The sequence below is a fragment of the Daktulosphaira vitifoliae genome, unplaced genomic scaffold (assembly GCF_025091365.1).
Source record: "Daktulosphaira vitifoliae isolate Bord-2020 unplaced genomic scaffold, ASM2509136v1 Scaffold_4, whole genome shotgun sequence".
Classification (NCBI taxonomy): Eukaryota; Metazoa; Arthropoda; class Insecta; order Hemiptera; family Phylloxeridae; genus Daktulosphaira; species Daktulosphaira vitifoliae.
This window is the reverse complement of record NW_026099575.1, coordinates 22745142-22766611: the sequence shown is the minus strand read 5'-3', so window position 1 is coordinate 22766611 and position 21470 is coordinate 22745142. Positions and strand designations below refer to the sequence as shown.

General features: G+C 23.8%; 4 protein-coding genes across 12 annotated transcripts in view; 2 read left to right on the top strand and 2 right to left on the bottom strand.

Annotated features, from left to right (window-relative positions):
• LOC126903742 (uncharacterized) overlaps window positions 1-18607 on the top strand; it is a 94229-nt gene extending 75622 nt beyond the window's left edge. Inside the window, exon 2 of the mRNA XM_050682198.1 lies at window positions 18466-18607. The gene's annotated coding sequence lies outside the window, so the exon portion shown is untranslated. The remainder of the gene's footprint in view (window positions 1-18465) is intronic.
• LOC126903736 (RNA polymerase II subunit 5-mediating protein homolog) lies at window positions 2203-9343 on the bottom strand. 6 transcript variants are annotated; one of them, XM_050682186.1, is made up of 8 exons: window positions 9074-9220; window positions 8684-8852; window positions 7157-7406; window positions 6951-7091; window positions 5513-5651; window positions 5045-5324; window positions 3748-3900; window positions 2203-3125 (listed from the first exon to the last, which is right to left on the bottom strand). In XM_050682186.1, exons 2-7 carry the CDS (start codon window positions 8732-8734, stop codon window positions 3748-3750), a joined length of 1014 nt encoding a protein of 337 aa, XP_050538143.1. In that variant the 5' UTR covers window positions 8735-8852; window positions 9074-9220; the 3' UTR covers window positions 2203-3125. The 6 variants fall into 6 exon arrangements, with proteins under 6 accessions (XP_050538143.1, XP_050538142.1, XP_050538147.1 ...); XM_050682185.1 differs by lacking the exon at window positions 2203-3125 and having other exon boundaries at window positions 3625-3900; XM_050682187.1 differs by lacking the exons at window positions 2203-3125; window positions 3748-3900 and adding an exon at window positions 4926-4947 and having other exon boundaries at window positions 5013-5324.
• On the top strand, window positions 9082-13459 carry LOC126903744 (uncharacterized). 3 transcript variants are annotated; one of them, XM_050682201.1, is made up of 4 exons: window positions 9082-9214; window positions 9695-9962; window positions 10708-10934; window positions 11401-13459. In XM_050682201.1, exons 1-4 carry the CDS (start codon window positions 9187-9189, stop codon window positions 11508-11510), a joined length of 633 nt encoding a protein of 210 aa, XP_050538158.1. In that variant the 5' UTR covers window positions 9082-9186; the 3' UTR covers window positions 11511-13459. The 3 variants fall into 3 exon arrangements, with proteins under 3 accessions (XP_050538158.1, XP_050538160.1, XP_050538159.1); XM_050682203.1 differs by lacking the exon at window positions 9082-9214 and adding an exon at window positions 9398-9579; XM_050682202.1 differs by lacking the exon at window positions 9082-9214 and adding an exon at window positions 9401-9579 and having other exon boundaries at window positions 9646-9962.
• On the bottom strand, window positions 13324-21042 carry LOC126903741 (outer dense fiber protein 3-like protein 2). 2 transcript variants are annotated; one of them, XM_050682196.1, is made up of 7 exons: window positions 20962-21034; window positions 17130-17161; window positions 15911-16006; window positions 15611-15737; window positions 13972-14187; window positions 13705-13900; window positions 13324-13585 (listed from the first exon to the last, which is right to left on the bottom strand). In XM_050682196.1, exons 3-7 carry the CDS (start codon window positions 15971-15973, stop codon window positions 13324-13326), a joined length of 864 nt encoding a protein of 287 aa, XP_050538153.1. In that variant the 5' UTR covers window positions 15974-16006; window positions 17130-17161; window positions 20962-21034. The 2 variants fall into 2 exon arrangements, with proteins under 2 accessions (XP_050538153.1, XP_050538154.1); XM_050682197.1 differs by lacking the exons at window positions 15611-15737; window positions 15911-16006 and having other exon boundaries at window positions 20962-21042.
• Window positions 21043-21470: the final 428 nt, after the last annotated feature.

The following is a 21470-nucleotide window of genomic DNA, read 5'->3' as shown; positions in this document are numbered from 1 at the left end:
GATAAAAAGCCCATTAAAACACCATCAGGAATTATACGCATATTACTTTTGGTAAATATTTTTTATTATTACATTAAATTAATTATAATTCATATTGCCCTCACAATTAATTTTACTTTAGGCGACCTGTTTGTTGTGTATACTTTGTCTTTGTTTTGCCGGAACATCTAGATTAGCACTATTTATGTTACCGATGTTACATCGAATACGATTTATGCTATTTGTCACTATATTCAATTTTCTTGTTACTGGAGGAATTCTTTTTCTTGATATTACTCATACAGTTTACTTATTCCCATTTAATTGGGGAAAGTTGGTGAGTAATAATGTATATTAAAATAGTTACATTTTCATTTATTAGTGTCTTATATAGTTAAAAGTTTCTTTATTTACCTTAAAATATTTTATTTACTTCATTTTTAAATTATTAATTCTACATTATTTAATATGGTTTGATTGATTAACTATACCTTATACAATATCTAAAATATTTTTTAAAGACTACATCCAATAAATAAAAAAAAGCTAATTTTACTCCATTCAATAGATAAAACATATTTTTTTAATGGAAACATTTATATGTTGTGTGTCATAGAAAATCATCCAATTAAAAAAAATGACTGGACAATTACAACTTGTGAGCCAGTATTTTTGAAAATATTACTATTTTAAAATGATAGTTGGAAGTGAGGCATGATTCTGATTACATTTACCACCAGGAATTATGTGTCATGCTACTCCTACCACCTAGATATAAAAATAATGGTTCAAAAGTTTTTATCAACAGCCATTTTCTTAATTATATCATATTTTAATATTAAAACTAGTTAAATTTGTATGTTTCCATTTAAAAAGCTCATGTTTATATAAATTTCAAGAAAGTGAAAAAGATTTATTTTTTATTTTCAGTATATTAAAATTAAAAAATTGATAAATTTTTTGTAATTTGGAAGATATTGCGTGAAGCATAATTAATCAATCACTTTGTATGTTTTAGTCCATTTCCAATAAGTCAATTTTTTTACTTAATTAAAAATTATTCATAGTTCACTGTTTAACTAAAAAAAAACATTTCAGAATGTTTTATTCTATGTTATGATGACCACTTTATGTCTAACAAGTTCATCATTAGTTCTTCATCAAGTTTATTCATTTCATGAATTTTATACTTGGGTGCCTCGTATTACACGTCATCAGCTACTTGTAGCAGCAGTAAGATAAAAAAAAAGCTATATTAAACAATGATATAGTCTAATAATTTGTTTTAGGTATTAGGTTATTTGTGTGCTCTTGAGACTTTACTTTTAGCTTTATTGAGCCGATGTGATGGATTGGGTGGCTTACATTATCGTCAAGTTAAGGATGACATGACTAGTCCTCCAAATACATTAGCTCTACACCAAAGAATACCACCACCCACTGTAGTATATTCTCCATCACCATCACCATCATTTTGTCTGCGTTCAGTTAATCCTAAATTGTAATAAGCATGCTATATTTATTTTTTTAATAAACTCATTATATTTTATTTTTTTACTGTATTAATTTTTGTGTGTAAATTAATATAAAATATACCAATCATTTTGGAATGTAGTGAACATCTAGTTGTAGATAAGAAATATAAATAATCACTTGAATCATGGGTATAGGTATAGATCATTTATAATATAGATTGACTAAATTACCCCCCCTCTATCTTATTATTCTTACTGTGATTAAATTTATAGTAAAATAATTTTGAATTGGGGTAGTTTTTATCTTTATAAATCTTCCCTTTACTGATATGTCCTATTAATCATAATAGGTATTTAAAAATTTGATTTTTAATTTCATTAAAAGTTCAAGAAAAACTTATATTCTCATTATATTATCTTCTTAGTACACTTACAATATACTTTGAAAATATTTAATATATTGATTGACATTTATCCTTAAAATGTTTTCATTAATTTTTGTGAGACGTATATATTAGTTAGTTTTAATTAATTTTTTATTCAATTCAATCAAACCGTTTTTTTATAATTACAATTCTATTCTTATTCAATTTATTAATGACCATTTATGAAATTCATTCATATGAATCCCTAAATTTCTTTTTATTAAAAAACTATGAATTAAATTTATGCTATATTTTAACTAAAAGGAAAATTACATTTTATGTTCCATTATTTATTCTAGTCATTATTATAATTACAATTATTAGATTTAAGTTAGTGTGTTGATTACAATTAAAAAAAATTTTGTTTGTAATATTATGACATATTTTACAATTATTTAACCTTAAATGCATTATATAATAAAAATTAATTACTTGTGGCTAATTTTAAAGAACTTAAATGCATTGTTTATACAAAAAATCTATAAAAAAAAAAATGTCACTCAACTAAAATATAATTTTTCTTTAACTTTAAAATAATTATTAACTCATACCTAGTATAAATGTTTAGATGGTGCTCACAGTATTTTTTTAGATTTTATTTTGCTATTAATATACATATTTAGTATTGCTACCATAACAAGCCAAGGAAAAATATATTATCTAATATTAATCATATATATAATTTTAATGTTCTCAAGTACAAATGTTATTACCTGCTATACATAATTAGTTAAGCTATGAATTTTTTATAATTGCAATTTTATGTCACATAAAAATATATTATGTAATATTTACCTTTAAATCCTCACTATTATCGAAGTAATTATATTATAATATCAATTAAATATTATTATTGAAAAATAATTATTAGTAAATTATTGACTTATGTTTGTTTAGTTTTGTCATTTAATTTGGCATCTATTTTTTTTCTGAAATATTACAAACTAGCCGTCCAGCAAAAGTTTATTATTACATTACATAATATATTTAATTAGTATATTTTTGCGAGATATTTCTCAAATTTTATATAATTTATCAAAATATAATACTTTAGAGCGGTTGTGATGGCAGTTATAGTAGTGATAATATGAAAGTATGGAATAATATTTAGTATGAATACAAATAAATTAATACATAAATATTTCAAAAACTAAAATTTAAGTTTAAATCAAATATTATACTTATTTTAGTCATTAACTGTTGAATTTTTTTTAATGAACTTGTTAAGTAACTACTGAAGAACGGCCTGAAAAGAAAATAAAGTTTTAGTTGTGTGGTATTTTAAATATTTAAAATTTCCCATAAAAGGTCTTTTAAAAATGAATCTCATTTNTTAGTTGTGTGGTATTTTAAATATTTAAAATTTCCCATAAAAGGTCTTTTAAAAATGAATCTCATTTTTTATCTTTTAAATCTAAAAATATGTAATGGGCTTTTTATTTAGGCGACCCACTATTAAACTTATGACTTTTAATGTTATTCAATTAAAAAAAATTTCATTATCACTGAATGTTTTTTCTTCTCATACAATATAACTGTAAAACATAATTAAAAAATTAAAAAAGATACTTTGTATCTTTTTCTATTTAACAAAATATAAAATAAGTTATATTCAATATATACTGAAGTATACAATTTGAAAATTTTACTATTCCATTAAAAACAACTTATTTAAATAAATGATAATATTATTCCTACAGAAAATAAAAATAATTTATACATATTTTTATATATTATTAATATATTAATACTATATAACAAACATATTTTGGTTTCTCTACATAATATATATACATTTAAATATCTAACAATTGTACTTATATTTATAGATTAATAATTTTTTGTGATAATAAAATATATTTATTCACTTAGTTTTTTTTATTCTTCATTCGATTAGCTTTAAACATGCTAATTGGTTTAGTGCTATTGTCACTACTTTCTTCTTCCTTTGTTTCTTCTGTAATATATGTATCCAAGTCTGATTCTCTCTCTATAATATCATCTATTTCTGTTAATAATATCTAAAGAAAAATTAAAAGAACTTTTTAGTTTTCGTGTATTTTAATTTATAGATATAATTTAGTGGCATATCCAACATTTATTATGGAAGAGCCTTTTGCTGATTCACAATAAGGACTTTTTTTTGCTTGTTATTTAATTATACAAGGTAAATCTTTTAACACTAGCCACTGGATTTTGTTTAAAATAGTAGTTATGTTAAGAAAATTATTTTTGATACTTTTTAGTATGATACATTATTAGTTTTATATAGTTATAGGTGGTATTTATCAATTTCTTTGTGTTAAAGTTTAATACGGAGTAACCTGTTAATCATTAACTACTCATTACCTGTAGAATTTAAATAGTTTTGAAATTTTTTTTTTTTACTTTTACTTAGGCTGATGATATTGTTTTTAAATTATCAGAATTAATACTTTTTATATTTATCACTTATGCTCTGTATAAGAGACGATACATCTATACTCTCTCTTATATGTTCATTCCTTATTCTATCTTCTCTAATCACTCCACTCATCCTCATTCTAATCTCTGCTACACTTATTCTCTGCTTTCCTTTCTTATCAACCGCTCAACACTTTGAACCATACATCATAGATGGTCTCACTACAGCCTTATAAAGAGTACTTTTCAACTTCATTAGAGTTCTCTTATTGCATAATACACCAATCGCTTCTCTCCATTTCACCCAATGAGCTGATCTCCTCTAACCTTTGATTAATTTCTTAACACTACAAGCGCTGGGTAGACATGTACACTGGTGAAACAGCTACTATACAAGTTGTCCGGCTGGTATCAAACACTTTATTTATTAGGCCTTCTAATTACTTTAATTTCCCTCACCTGTTGTACCAGCATACATAAGAGATAGGACAATCTCCTTAAGATTGTTCAGGACTCCTCATACTTTTTGACATTTTACGACAGCTATCAATATGATACAACCTCATTAGTCACCTCTTTACGACTGGCAGAGGAGCCGTGGAAGTATTCTTATCCCCTATCCACAGGGACATGTTCCAAAAGTAAACAAAAAAAAAATTTATATTCTGTAATTGAATGGTTGATCATTAATGTATCACTCAGTACACATTGTTATTTATTTATACCCTACAATAATTTTAATTTCAGTTTAACAGATTTTACTTCTGATTTATTGTGTATAAGCTCTTCTTTTCTTTGAATAAAGTATTCTTCGGGCCTAATTTCAAATTCTTTAATTTGAACATCATTGTTAAATGAAACCCTTTTCTTGAAAGATTTTTTCTTGATACAAGTTACGGGAGCATCTTCACTAAAAACAATCTCAAGTTCTTTTGTATCATTATCATCATCATCATCATCATCGACATTGTCACCATCATCATCATCATCATCGTTGCTCTCATTTAATGATGAGTCATCACTGTCTATATTAACTTCATTCCTATATTTTTAATAGATATTCAATCAATAATTTAATTCTATAAAAATAAAATGTTGATAAATTTGTGTTCTGAAATATATGTTACCATAATAATAAGGTAAAATACATTTTCTAAAAATAACATCCATTAATTATAAAATTGATTTATCATCAAATAAAAATACAAATATATAGTAATTAATAAGTACCGTATTAAATCATCCTCAAGTGTTTCAAGTAATTCTAGTTCCTCTAGTCGTTTAAGTGCATCATTTTCTATTTTTAAATTTTTTTTACGCATTTTTGCTAATTGCTGTCTATATTCTCTTTCTTTAATTTTATGCCTTTCTATAAAATTTAAAAAAAGGATTTTAATAGATATTTTAACTAATTTTATTAGAATATAATGCTTTGATGCAAATCTGAGAAAGTATTAATTTCAATGATATCTTAGAAGATTACAAATTGTATCTAGTCAAAGACATTGTCCTCAAAAGTTTTCCTCATTCCTTGTTAATGGAGAAAATACCCTAAAATATTAGAATTTAAAAAATCGGTAATTATCGACATTTTCCATTAAAACTGCCATAACTTTTTTAAAAATGAATAAGTAAAAACAAATTATTTGTTTATAGAAACTTTAGGTATTTACCTATCTTTTGGTACATTTTTTTAATAATCTGACCCTTTTACATGCCTGCAGGAGGGATTCAAAATGACAACTTTTCTACAAAAAATTAATTTTTGAAAATTTACTGGAAATACTGATACTTTTATAAATATCTTAAATTAAAAATTATGTAATATACTATTAAATTAAAACAAAAATTTGTGAAAACTGACCTTAAATTTATAGAAAGAAGTATGATTTTTATGTAAAAGTTGGAAAATTCAAAAAAATTTAATAAATTGTTGTACAAAAACTTATTTGAAAGTATTTTTAAGAAATTAGTATATGCTAAAATGGTGTATTAAGAAAGAGGTGGTCAGGGAACCACCCTCCCTACTTTTTTTTTTTTATTATTCATTTTGACTTTAAATTGTATTCATTTTTATGAAAGAATTTATTAGATTAAATGCGAAGCTGAGAAGGTATTAAATTTACCATTAATATATTTATTTATTGTTCTCTTTTTACTGTGTTTTATTGTGTTTAATTAAAATACTTTGTGTAAGTATGTATTTTTTAAATTAAATATCTTCACAAATTATAGGAATATAGAATTCGTTTTTATATTAAATACACAGAAAAATCATTTCACTAGAATGAAATTTTTTTTAAATTATAATTAAAAAAATTTTCATTCTGGTTATTGTTAACTAGCTTATAAAATAGAAAATGATCTAATTAAGAATATAACTTCAATGTTCAATAACAACATTTGTATTTCAAAAGTTTTTAACATTTTAATACCTAGGCAGAGAGAAGAGTGAGGCTAAGAAATGTCTAATGATAAAAATAGCAACATCCACTCCTCACATTGAGTCATTACCTTAAATTGATATGTTCATACTCATTTTTTACTAATTAATATGAATCTCAAAAATTATAGAAAAAATCTAATTGCAGATTTGAAACTTAATTGAGAAAAATATATTTTTGACATTGTTAAAGAAGAAATTAATTCATTAATTTTTCATTTTTACCTCTCCATATTGCTTCTTCAGCTTCATCTAATGGTTCAATTATTTCTTGAGTAACATCAGTAGTGGCCTGATGTCTAGCCACAATATTTTGACTTAAGAAATTTTTTTCTTTGTCAATGGCTGCAAGTGCATTAGTACACCCTAAAAAAGAAATTAAAATGATTTTATATGAAGATATTTAAGAAGAAAAGATGAAAAATTCATACTTTTTATTTGACGATCACACACAGATTTTGCTTGAAAAGCAGTTTGTTTGGTAAAAATGTTCTCACCGTGTCTAATAATTATTTCATTAGTATTACAAAGTTGTGCTCTAACAAATACTTTTGGTCCTATTGGCATCATTATAGATGCTGATAATTCTTTAGGATATTCTTCTAAACATTTTTTTAAATCTTCGTATTCATGTTTATAACCTTTCCATTTCTGTTCAAGCAAATTTGTATGCTCTAGGGCCTATAAATAAAATGGTTTGGTTTTAACATAAATTGTTTAAAAATAAATTTTCATGAATAATAATAGATAATTATTTTATTATATCTAATAAATAGATTATACTAATTTTGTACTGTTAGAAGAAAAATATGCCTTAAAGAATATTGGACTAATGCACTGTAATAATTATAATTAGTTTGACCTTTATTCTAATTTTATTTATTCAAGATAATCATATTTTCTATATAATTAGTTAAACATTTTTATATTTCTATACAGAAATGTCACATAAATAAGCAGATGTTGTGCTATAATTGAAATTTTAATTATAAAATAATATAATTAATTTTTTTTATTGCTTTTAAATTTAAATATTTTTACTTTAATTCAATAAATAAATGATTATCAAATAATCTGGAATATTGAACAATAAAAGTTTATCTAGTTGAATTTAATATGCATACATATTATCTATACCTATAAAAGACAGAGTATTATTATTAAAAAAAAAAAAACAGGGTGTATTTTCTATTAGACACTTGAAGTACCAAATTCAAATTATCTATAATCTTTAATATTCAGTTTCAAATTTTGAAGGGAAGTGAGATGTTAATAAATCATAAAATTAATTACATGTTAAATATGGAAAATCAGGAGGATGGATTATTAGTAGCATTTAAATTTATAAATTTTGTTAAGTTATTCCAAATATACCATCATCCAGTTCAAATTTGTTTTTATAGGCATGAATATCTAGTAATGTAATCTAACTAAAGTTATAGGTTTTAAGGAGAATCAGGATACTTATCCACACAAAAATGAAAAATTTTTCTATACTACTGTATATTTCATCAATAAATTTGTACAAACTTGGATCTTTTTAAAATAAATCAAACAACATACATAAATGCCTGTAAATTTAGATTCTAGTTATTAGTGAATTTTCCAGTTTTACATATCCCAAAATATACAAACTCAATTTTTTTTTATTTCATGGTGTATAAATATATATGAGTATACAGTACTAGTGCTAGGTTAAAAGGCTGTGAAAAATCATAATTGTAGAACCTTGTGCCAAGGGCATGGAGGGCATATATAATCAATTTGTTTTTGTTTTTAGGGGGTAATAAAAATTTTTCTCAAGTATATCCGCCCAAAACCAAAACCCTACTTACGCGACTACTATATTCAGGGTTTGGACCACGTACCTTGCTTGCCTCGCTATCGCCGACAATGGTCTTATATGTTTATTACATAATTAAAAAGATGTATCAGTTAAAAAAAAAAGTTATTTTTACCTCATAGTTAATTTTTTGAACAAAAGATGTACCTCTTAATTGATTAGACATAATAAGTTCAATAAATCAACAAAATATACAATTAAATTCAATTATTTGATTAAAGTATTTCATTTCAAAAACCGGCGTTTCTATTCTCAATTAATCCAAAAATATTACGTGACACGATCTGTAAAAAAATGATATGTAGTACTGGTTGTTCAAAACGGATTGATAACGTATAAGAAATGATAAGATTTTGTTTGTAAGAGAGATAAGCCATATAAGTATAAGCCTTATGCTACTAAAAGAAACAAACAACTTGGGATCGTTAATACCAAGCCTCATGTTTGCCTAATAATAAAATGCTTATGATTTAATGAGTAAATATTTAAAATTCTAATAACTCACATTAATTACTCAGTGTGCGACGCTGTTCGTCAATGATAAGAAAGTTATAATCGTTAAATAAAATGAAAATTTGATTATCTAATGAATAATTACTCATAAAGTTATAAAAAATTATGTTATTCATACGTGTTATAATGAGAGGTGAGATGATGAGGTGTGAAGCCTTTTGCTTATTAAATAATCCCACATTATATAGTAATATTCCAGCCCTGATTGTATCACGCAACGTACAATATTTACCGTAGCACTAATTATCGTGCATGATAGATGTGTGGCTTGACTATACTCGTAACATGTTTGTTTGCATGCGCACTAAAACGCGTGCAGCGTGCACGGTATAATATTTGTGTTGTATAAAATTAAAGAATATAGTAATTCAAAACTTTTTCAACTTGTTGACTTTTACCAATGATGTTGGATTTTTCTTTTGTTAGTTTTTTTTTTCAAGATTTACAATACGTCTTTGAAAGCTGCTTTTGGTGATATCTTGCTATTATTTTTTCATTGTAAGTGTTGTTACGAACTGTGTTGTTTTAATCCTATATGAATGATTTGTGCTTTAATTTTCGTAGAAGCCATATAAAGACATTATAACGTCTTTAAAAATACAGTGTGTGGTAGGTTTGATGAAAATGGTACATCAGAAGTCCAAAGTTTTGGTTGTATGTGGGCCATCAGGTTCTGGAAAATCAACATTACTGCGAAAATTATTTGATGAATTTCCAGAAAAGTTTGGCTTCTCTGTTTCCCATACTACACGAGGACCGCGTTGTTTTGAAGTAGATGGCCAACATTATTATTTTACTACCAAAGATGAGATGCAAGCAGCTATAAAACGTGGTGAATTCCTTGAACATGCAGTATTCTCTGACAACATGTATGGCACTAGGTAAGATCTTTTAATAAATTTACAGTGATCATTTAATTGAGACCTTATAGTTAAGATTAATTTTGTGCTATAAATGATTAACCTACTGTGTAATATGAGAATGTTCAGCTTAATAAAGTCCACTACTATTTAAGTTAAGTGAAAAAAAATTATCAGTATTAAATAAACCAGTATCAAATAATTATAATTGGTTATTTAGTTTCCTTTTAACATACATATAATTTTTTCCTCATATAATAAAATCTAAAATTGGGTACATGATTAATTTTTTTTTAAATAAAAAGTAGAGTAAAGTTCCAGTACATTTTTCTGTTTGTTAAGTTTGATTATATATATCTTATGAACTTATTTTTTTTCAATATTCATCTTGAATATTGTGATATTCTAAATGTTCAATACAAAAATTTTAAAATGGAAAATATTTTCTTTAATTTTTTTTTTAATAATTAAATTATTTGTTATTCTACAATTTAAAATTTATAATGAATCAATTAAAGATTTTTAAATGTAAGGTGTTAATAATTCTTCTTGAAAAATCAATAATATCATGATTGAGATCTGTTTTTTATTTTTCTGGAATATTATTTTACTTAAAACAATGAAAAATAATACGATAATTTATTTTTTATAAAAAAAATCTATTTTTCTAATTCTAACATCTAAATTCTTGACTAAAATTTACCCACCTTTATAGGTTATCATATATGTAATCAAAAATTTAAAGAACTGCTTTATATTTTTGCAGTTTAAAAGCAGTGGAAAATGTACAAAAAAGTGGTAAAATATGTGTACTTGATATTGATACACAAGGTGTTATGCAAGTAAAAAAAATTCATTCATTAAAACCTATTTATGTATTCATAAAGCCTCCTAGTATTAATGAGCTAGAAGTACGTTTGAGAAAAAGAGCATCTGAATCTGAAAATACTCTTCAAACAAGATTAAACGCAGCACAACAAGAAATTGCCTATGGTAATTTTTTTTCTTATAAATCATAAAATTATATATTGAATGTTTGATTTTTTATTTAATTAATTGATTTAAAGTATTAATTATAACTATGTATTACAAATTATATTCATATCATTCCGTTTTCTAAAATTATGATAATAACAAGGTTTGTAAATTTATGCATTTATAAATATTGTCAGTGCAATTCTAAGAGCGCTAATATCAAAGTAAATATATTTTTAGTTGTATTCAAAACTAAGCTATATAATAGACTTAGTAAATTATCAATAGAGGAGGCTCAACAAATTAAAAATGATTTTTACTTTGCTATATTACCTATTTATGAATTTTATTTCCACTTTGGTTTATTTAGAATAACTTAATCAATAGTTATACCTAAATGTATAAAATTACTATATTTTTGGCAAAAATAATTGTGTAAGAATTTGTTTTTCATGTAATAAAATTTGGATTTTTTATTTTTTAGGTGAAATTCCAGGAAATTTTGATATAATTATTGTTAATGATTCACTAGATAAAACTTATGCTGTTTTTAAAGATTTTGTAATGAAGTCTTTGGATAAATCAGATAATTAAGAATAACTTGTGTAAATCTTTGTGTATTTGTGAAAATACTCAGTATTTGTTTATGAAGTTCATGACTACTTTAAAAATCTTTATACATACTAACTAGTTTAATAATTGTATCACTAATACAGTTCTTTAGAATAATATATTTAAAATGTTAACTATTGATAAATTTGAAAACTCAGGTTTAGTTAATTCAGCTAAAGTAAATTTAGTTTATGGTGTATTATGATAAAAAAAATCCGTTTATAATATATATTAATATCTTTAATAGTATTTTGGTTATAGTTTATTAAAAATTAATTAATTTTCTTTATATATCATAAGGCTTTTTACCATAACATAATTTAGTTTTTTCATTATTTTGACTTTCAAGATTATTATTATATTACATAGTGTCATAGAAAACGATTATTTTATAATTTAACCATTGGTTAATTGTATTTATGTTATTACTTTTTAAGTTTTTCATAAATAACAAGTGCGTAAATTTTGTAGTAATTATTAAATAATTTTATTTTTCACAAGAAAGATAGAAATACTATACAAAGTTACTACCAATTTAGTTTTTTACAACCATAACTACCTCTTTTTCCATTTTATATTATATATCATTAATATATTATATAAAGACTGTTGGTGTACTACATAATATATAATATTAACAGTATTAACCTTAAAAATAGTTGATTTTCTATTTTTCTTATTGAAAAAAGTATGATTACTTTACCATCATACATGAAAATTTAATAATACAAATTTAAAACTGTTAATATGCTTATTAGTATCACTATAATACCAAAAATTGTCCTTGTAAAATTAACTTGATATATAAGTTGTTTGAAAGGCTAAATTTCTTAATTTATGAAGTCATTTTTTTATTATATCAAAGTTTTCAATTAATTAAGATCAATGATAGGTAGTGAAATATAAATTTAAAAAAATATAGTTAATAACCTTATTTAATATTTATTTAAGATAACCATTGGTTATCTTCTAATGTTTTTAATTTTATTATTATTACTTAATAAGTAGTAACATTTCAGTATATAACCTTAAATATTAAAAAATGTTACTAAAATTTTATTTAAAACTGATGCTAATGTTACCAATAAACATATTAACAAGTTTATGCCTAGATATTATTTATGATAAACAATGAAATAATTATATTTTCTATTTAAAATTTTTACAGAATTTCGGAATAATTGAAAATTAATTATTAGACTTTTTCAATTTTAGTAGTGATGAATGTAATTGTTATTACAAAATGAAGTTTGATCTTGTATTTATATTGTAATTTTAATAGTATATATTTTGTCAATATGTAATATTATTTTTATTTATTTGTAACAAATAATTTAGTTAATTACTATCACTATTGAATTTTTTTAACATAGTATACATCTTTGAAATCTATTTAATATTGAATAGTATTTTTATGTTAACGTAAGAATATTACAAATGCTATCATAAAACTGAAAATTATTCTTGTACCTAATATTAAAATAACTAGTTTTTAATTTAACCCAAAGTTCTTGTATTATTTCAATTATGTTTGTATATATTTTAAGGTATTAAAAAAAATCCATTTTATTTGTATTCTGATTTCGGATTTTTAGTGAGATAGTTTTCTATTTGACTTAAAATTAATTGTTTATTCATGTCTCTAAATAATTGTATACTATAATATTACTTTACCTTATGCCTTAGCATGTCAATTTTTTAATAATTAATAGCTAAGAATAATTAATGGAACTTTAATTTCTAATTAATTAAAATAATTAAGTTTGTTGATTTAATTTCCTAAAATACATTTGAATCATTGTTTTAGGTCGTCAGCTGTCAAGTATACAATTTTATTAAAATTTGTATTTTGGCCAAATGATTTTCCCCTAGGTTGTGTTTTGAATTTATTATTAGTATTATATAAGTTTGGTGCTGGTGTACATTTGTTATTATTTGTGTAATTTATTTTATGCTTCATTTTTACCTCCATTGCATTTGGATACTTATATTTATTGGTTGTCGGCAAATGATAAATATTGGGTGCTGGTGCCTGCCACTGTGTAGTGATTACTAGTCTATAAAATATCAATGAAAATAATATGTCTGTATAAATTAATAATAGTAAATAATCAAAGTATTTTTTCATTTATGCCATAAAAATCATTTAGTAAATTATCATAAAAAATAACTTAACGGTTTAGAAATTATAGGCATCCTATTTTCATGTTGAATTTTTATGGAACTTGTTAATGTATACATATTTGGAGCTGGATTTCCTATTAATGTATTCTTAATATTTGTACGGCTCTTCATTGAAATTTGTGTTCCTTTTGGCTTTACAATATTTAATGCTTTTTCAGGATAGTATACATTAGGGCCAGGTACAAAATCTTAACAATTTAATTATTATTATTTAATAATTATTTAAGGTAATGAATACATTTGAGTTATCGTTATTTACCTTTAACTTTAATTGACCTTTTACTGAAGTTATAATTTCGTTGATATACTTTACCATAACGAGTTTGATCTCTAATATTGTAAAGCATCCCATGTCCATAATTTAAAGTATCCTGAATTTTTCTACCGATTGTTGGAGCTGGATTTCGATATTTAGTTAAAATATGATTTGAATATCCAAATGTTGTTGGTAAAGAATAAAAGTTAGGACTGGGTCCTAGGATAAAATGTGTATAAATGTTAAGATTTTTTTAAAATTGATAAATTTATTGAATTTGCTGGTTAAAGTACATTAAAACTTTTAAATTAGAAAGAGTCATAAGTATAAAATTTTGTTTCTTTTTTATAAAAAAAAATTTTAGTTTCAACTAACATAATATTCAAATAGAAAAGTCTATATACTCATCATAATGAGATTAAGTACTTGCATTTTATACGTAATTGCTTCGAGTTAAAAGCAACAGAATTTTACAAATAACCAAGGACGAATGTAGAAATTTTCATGGAGAATCAAAATATATTTTAAATATTTGGATCCACTGTTCGCTTAATAAACCCATCGTTAAAAAATAAGTAACTATGATCCTCGGTCATTTAAACACGCTTTTTTGAAGGCTTTGTCATAGGCACAATAAGAAAGACCTTACCTTCCCAAAATATTATGTATGTTGTCATATACATGTACAATGTTTTTAGGGTAGGGAAAAAATACAATTAGCATCCTCAAAAAAGTTATTCTAATAAACGCCTATGGGCTTCACAAAAAAAAGTTATGAATAAAATATTTAATGGTAGTTTTATTTATTGTCTGTATGACTGAGTGACTGTATAAATTTAATAAATAAAACTAAACATATATGCCATCAGTTTATAAAAAAAAAACAGTATTTTTAATCCTAGTTTTCATATTATAATTTAATAAAATACATTTTTTTTCTTTCAATTAAAAAAAATTTATTTTGCAAAATTTTATAATACACAACGATTATGAAAATTAACCAAGCAAAAAGTCAAGGTGGGGGCCCCACGCAGACGCCCATATATAAAATATAAAGTGTCATTTATATATTACTTAGTTACCAAGAAAATCTCAGTGGATCCCTTTAATTTTTATTCTTCGTAAATATTTGGACCTATATTTTATGATGGGTATACTCTCATTCTTAATGAACAACACGCATAATTTTTAGAACAGCACAAAATAATTGTACAGTTTATTTAAAATAGTCTAGAACCCTTTGGTTTGGCAAGTGTCTATTTAAGACGATTATCAGAAAATGTTTAATCAGATAGAATAAGACGATAACATTTTAAATCGCACGTTATATTATTAATATTGAGGTGTTGTTTTATTTTCTGCATTAAGTTAATTTGAATAATAATTTAATATGAATTCAAAACGCTTAAGTGCCGTTGAAAAAAAGCATTTACGAAATAGAGCACTTTTTAAAAAAATGGTCAAATCCAAACAACTAAAATTGGCAAATTCATTAATATTTTAATCAATTTTTTCTTTATGTAATTTGTATTTTTTAACTATAAAAATAATAACATCAACCATGATTTTTGTCATAAAGAAAACTAAAAGTTTAAGTTTAGTTACGTAGTATTACCGTGACAGGTTGTTTAATAAAGTTTACCTCCTTCCATTTCTCTGTATCCAAAATGAGATGAATCACTTAAATAATGAGGATTTTGAAAAATGTATTTTCTACTAGGAATTACTAGTGGATTATTTTTATGAATAATAATCAACGTTGCTAGTAGCTATATAAGATTAAAAATAAACAAATTACATAAAGTAATGTATATATTAATTTTTAATATTTTACAAAAGATGATACGTCACTTTTGCAATTTTTTAGGAAGACAAAAACAATCCTAAAGTTATGAAATTTTTAAAAGCTTTTATGGATTTTTGTATTATTTAGAATATTTACAGATATATCCATGTCTTTAGTTTTATGTTGATGTTTCGAACTTGTTGCAAAGTTCATCTTCATATATTCGTGGATGAACACTGCAACGAATTTGAACTAGAAATTTCAATGGAATCTTATAAAAAATGTCATTTTTTAAGTATAAAAAACAAGTCTTTCCGTTACAATATTAAAAAAAAAAAAGCATCCTCTCTATAAAAATTATCAAAATAATAAGAATAAGAACAATGTAAAAAAATAGGGGGTCGCGGCACAATGGGAACATGTCATAGTTGGGTCCAGTATAGATTTAATCTGACAGTTATTAAAATCACTATCATTAGAAACGCTTCGATGCAAATCTATAGATGATGTTTAATTCTAAGAAATTGGTGGATAATTTCAAAAGCAAAATGAACTCCTATTTTCCTATTTATAACATGATTAGTAGTCTTCAAATAAAGGCTATTTAAATAAAAAAAAAAACATGATTAGTAATTTTTAGATTCAATAATATAATATATATATATAACTATATAATAATCAATTTTTAATTATACGTTATATAATTTTTATAATTAATTGTTTTCAAATTATTATTGATTTTGATTTTTAATATGTTAAAAGTAATTACTTTTAATCTACTTTATTTTGCCCTTCAAAGTGTAAGTTTATAATAAAAAAAAAATTGAATTTATTACCATAACTTTTAGCTCAACAAGCGAGTTTCAAATTGACATAATTAAATAGAAAAAAAATGGTATTATTAAGATTAATATGCACTCAGGAAATTTTATAATTACTATTTACAGTAAATTTATTAGTAAAGCTCGATTTTGTTGCATTTTTATCGAAATAGATCACTTGAATAGAAATAGTAATCATTTCTAATTAACTTTTGGTGTTTAAAATGATTCTATAATTGAAATATGTAGAACTGAATTGATTTTAATGATTTACTTTAACTAAAAAAAACAACGAAAAAAAAGTTGTTAAAAATATCAACTCAATTGACCGAATTATAAATTTTGATTATAATTGTAAAAGTTGATTGTTAAATTCAGGTGAAACTAAAAATCATTTTTCTTTTGAGATTTGTGATTTATATAGCAACATGTTACCAAAAAATTTGGAATTTAAACAGTCTAGAATATTCCAAAAATTTGGAATGTTATAGACTATTAGTAACACACAGAAATAGAGTTAAAATATTAATAAATTACAAAGTAAAAATATTTACTTTTGCAGTTGAATACTTTTATCATATCAAATCTAAATTGACAGTAAATACATTAAAAATATTATAAATTAATAATTTTAATTGTTTGTATGAATAAAACTGTTTAAGGTATTTTTTATTAGATTAAAGGATTTTTTTTTCAATTTTTGAGGGTAATATCTTCAACTAAATACGAATTGTAATCATTTGACATATCGTTGAAAAAAGTAGATTAATTGAGGTTTGGAAAAATAAATCCCAGCCACAAAAAGAAACACATAGTAAAATAATATTAACATGAATAAGAAATTTCTTCTTATGAGGGGAGACTACAGTGATGGGATCCTTGATATTTATTGGAGTTAATGAATCTAAATGAGATAAAAATCAAATGATTTAAACATTTTTCTAACTTAAAAAAAATTCAAATGTCAATTGCCATAAGCGATTTGAACCTCGTACCTTAATTATGAAAGATACACGTGTTACCGATTCGGCAACTGTTCATCGCTTTTGCTTTTTAATAAAATTGGCAATTTAAGCTAATTCAAAAAGCAAAAAAATTTAAATAAGTTTAACTTCTTATGTCTTATAAACTTTATTCTAAATAATAATATAAGCTTTAATTTAAAATTAAATAAAAGTGTCAATATTTCCGAAATATTTTCAAAAATTTCATTGAAGAAGCTTAACTTGTGTGCAAAAATTGTTTTTTTGAATTCCCCCTGCGGGCAGGTTTTCAGATTTTCAAAAAAATGATATAAAATAAAAGAAGAATATCTAAGGTTTCAATATAAAAAAAAACCAGCACAGGGGGGTCGTGCCACAGTGGTGACGTGGTATAGTTGGATCAAGCATAATGATATCTGACAGTGATTAAAAAAACTATCAAAAAAAAAAAACGCTTCAATGCAAATCTTTAGATAGTGTTTAATTTTAAAAAATTGTTGTATTATTCCCAAAAGCTACATGATCTGCTAGTTTCTTATTAAGATAAAGTATGTCGAATGAAAAAGGGATTATTAAAAAATATTATTTCTCATAAAAAAATTGTATTAATCCATACAGTTTTTAAAAAGTTATAGCATTTTAAAGTAAAAAATGTAAAATATAAAATCGAGAATTTTCACACAAAAATAGCATTTGGTAGCCATTTTCACCACGAAGACAAGTCCAGAGATCAAATTTTTTCTTTCATAATAAAGTACATTACATTAGCTTTAATTTAAGATATATATAAAAGTGTCAGACTTTCCGGAACATTTTCAAAAGTTAAGATGAAAAAGTTGTAATTTTAATTCCCCCCCTGGGGGCAGGTTAAATGTTAGATTTACAAAAAATATATACCAAATGATAGGTAAAGACATCAAGCATCTATAAAAAAAAAATTATATTGATATGTTCATTTTTGAAAAAGTTACGGCAGTTTTTACTAAAAAAAATTGAAAAAATTTCGAAAATTAGCGATTTTTAAATTTGTAATTTTTTTGGAGGTTTCCCCCATTTACGGGGAACGAGGGAAATTTTTTTTATTTTTGAGGGTAATGTCTTCGACTAGATACGATTTGTGATCTTTTGTTGTATCGTTGAAAGAAATCCGTTCGGTGAGAGCTGAGAAAAAGTGGTAACAGACACACAAAAAAAAAAAACGGTAGCACAGTGGGGTCGAGGCACAGTATAGACGTGGCATAGATGAGATAAGTATAGATGATATCTGACAGTGATTAAAATCACTATCATAAGAAACGCTTCGATNTTATTTTAATTTGTTCATTTTTCAAAAAGTTATGGCAGTTTTAAACATTAAAATATTTCATGTTAAACAATAATTTTTACATAAAAATTAATTTTTCGTTTAATTCGACGGGCATTTGTACACAGAAGAAAAGGTGTCGGGACAAATTTTTTTTTTAACTTGTGCATAAAATTATCTTAATTTGACATATATTTGAAGTCGGAGTATTCCGGAATATTTTTAAAAGATAAGGTCTACTTTTTATTCGTATTTTTAAACATTTAAACCCTCCCTGTATAAAGGGTAATGGTCCGATTTACAAAAAACGTATGAAAGATATATAATATATTAATATATTTATATAATATATTAATATAATATATTTAGAAATAAAAATTTATATTGATCCATACACTTATCAAAAAGTTATAATAATTTAAAGTTGAAAAAATAAAATATGAAATCGTAAATTTTAATACCAAAATTGCATGTTTTTTAACTACGCCTACCATTTTCAAATAGAAGATAAGTCGTCGGAACAAATGTTTTTTTTAACTTATAGTACATAAAATTAGACTTATTTTAACATATATTTGAAGCTCGGAATATTTCCGGAACATTTTCAAAACTTAAGTTGAAAACCTTAATTTTTTGTGCACAAGTTGCTAATTTGAAGCCCCCCTGTGGGCAGGTAAATAGATTGTCAAAAAATTTATATCAAATGAAAGGCAAATATCTAAGGTTTCAATATAAAAAAATTAGGTTGATTTATTAATTTTTGAAAAAGTTATGCTAATTTTAAGAAAAAAAAGTGAATAAAATGACGAAATTTAACGATTTTAAAAATTAAAAATTTTTTGGAGATATCCCCCATTTACGGGGAACGAGGGATTTTTTTTCAATGTTTAAGAATAATGTCTTCAACTAGATAAGATTTGTGATCTTTTGACATATTGTTCATTAAAATCGGTCCAGTGAGAGCTGAAAAAAAGTGGCAACAGACACAAAAAAATAACACATCATAGAAAAATTAATACATTCTTAGCTTCGCATTGAAGCTAAAAAAATTATATCATGGTACAATTAATACCTTTTCAGTTTCGCATCGAAGCAAAATAAGGGGCGAATCGAATTCAGATTGTCTCAAACATTGAACTCAACTCAAATTCTTTTTTATGGACTTTATCAAATTATTTTTAATTAAATTATAGATACAAGTATTGAATATGATTTAACTTGTTTGGCATAAGTTGTAATATTAATATTCATTAATACAATTTGGGTAGAGTGAGCATAGCTTTTCAAAAAAGTTGAAAATTATTTGTTAATTTATAAAGAAAATTTCTTTATTTAATATATTCAAGAAGGGAAAAAAATAAGTTTGATATTTCAAATATTTTATTCAAATTGTGCTTGAATTAATATTGAACCACTAAAAAATATTTAATTATTGGCATAATTACATTTTCAGTTTTAAAAATTCCATTGAATGTTATAGAAAAACAATGTTTTTCTCTGAAAATCAGTATATATTACAATATATTTATTGTACTTACAGTAGCCTTACAATAATATGGAAAGTTTTATAAAGATAAATTCTTTAGAAATTATGAAAATCCTAAATTTACCGGAAAGTTAATTAACAACCTAACTGGTTTTAACAACGTAAATATGAATGGTAATAGAATAAATCTTGTTAAAAACATTAATCAGTCGAATTAGTTGAGGCAAATATTTTTAATGATTTTATTTAAATAATTTTTATTTATGTATAAAAAAGGTATTTTTCCAAATATATTTAAAATAACAATACCTAACCCAATCCGATACAAATGGTCTTAATATATATTATTCTGAGCAGTGAAATACTTATAAATTATGGCGTGTTTCGAGGTAGTGTTTAAGGAACAATTTTATCTATTTGATACATTAACTATATTTGTGATCATAAAGTTGGTGCTTTTTCAACTAATAACAAACTTAAAACTTTTAAGGATATATTTATTCAAACATGTGATAATATTTATTTTAATACTTGTAGCTGTCAAAAAATAACTAGGGTAACAAGAGTAAATTATTTAGGTTTAATAATTGATTGAAATTTAAGATTGAACTTACACATAGAGAATTCAGTAATGCGTTTGAGATCACTTGTTTTCAAATTCTACAAATAAAATAAAATTCTCTTTGTTGATATCATGCCTACTGTATATAAAGCTTTATATAAGTCTATTATTTAGTATGGACTAATAGTCTGGGAATGTGCAGAAAATGCAATAAAACCTTTAATTAAACAACATATTTTAGGTAGTTCGTATTTGTTTAAATAAAAAAATTTAAATTGTTAACATTTTTATTTATAAAACTTTAAGTGTTACCAGATGGAGTTATATCCAAGTTATTTGCTATTTTATTTGTTATCAAGCAAATTATAATTAAGCAAAACAATTTTATGAATTTTATTTTTTCATTTTCACGAATACCGTTAAGTTACTATTGTTAATAAAATATAAAAATTTTTAAATAATTAAAAAAAAGAAAATATTATAAGTTCTTGACGAACCCTATTATTTATCATTATACTGTACATATTTGATAATACATTTAATTCAAAAAAAGTGGACACT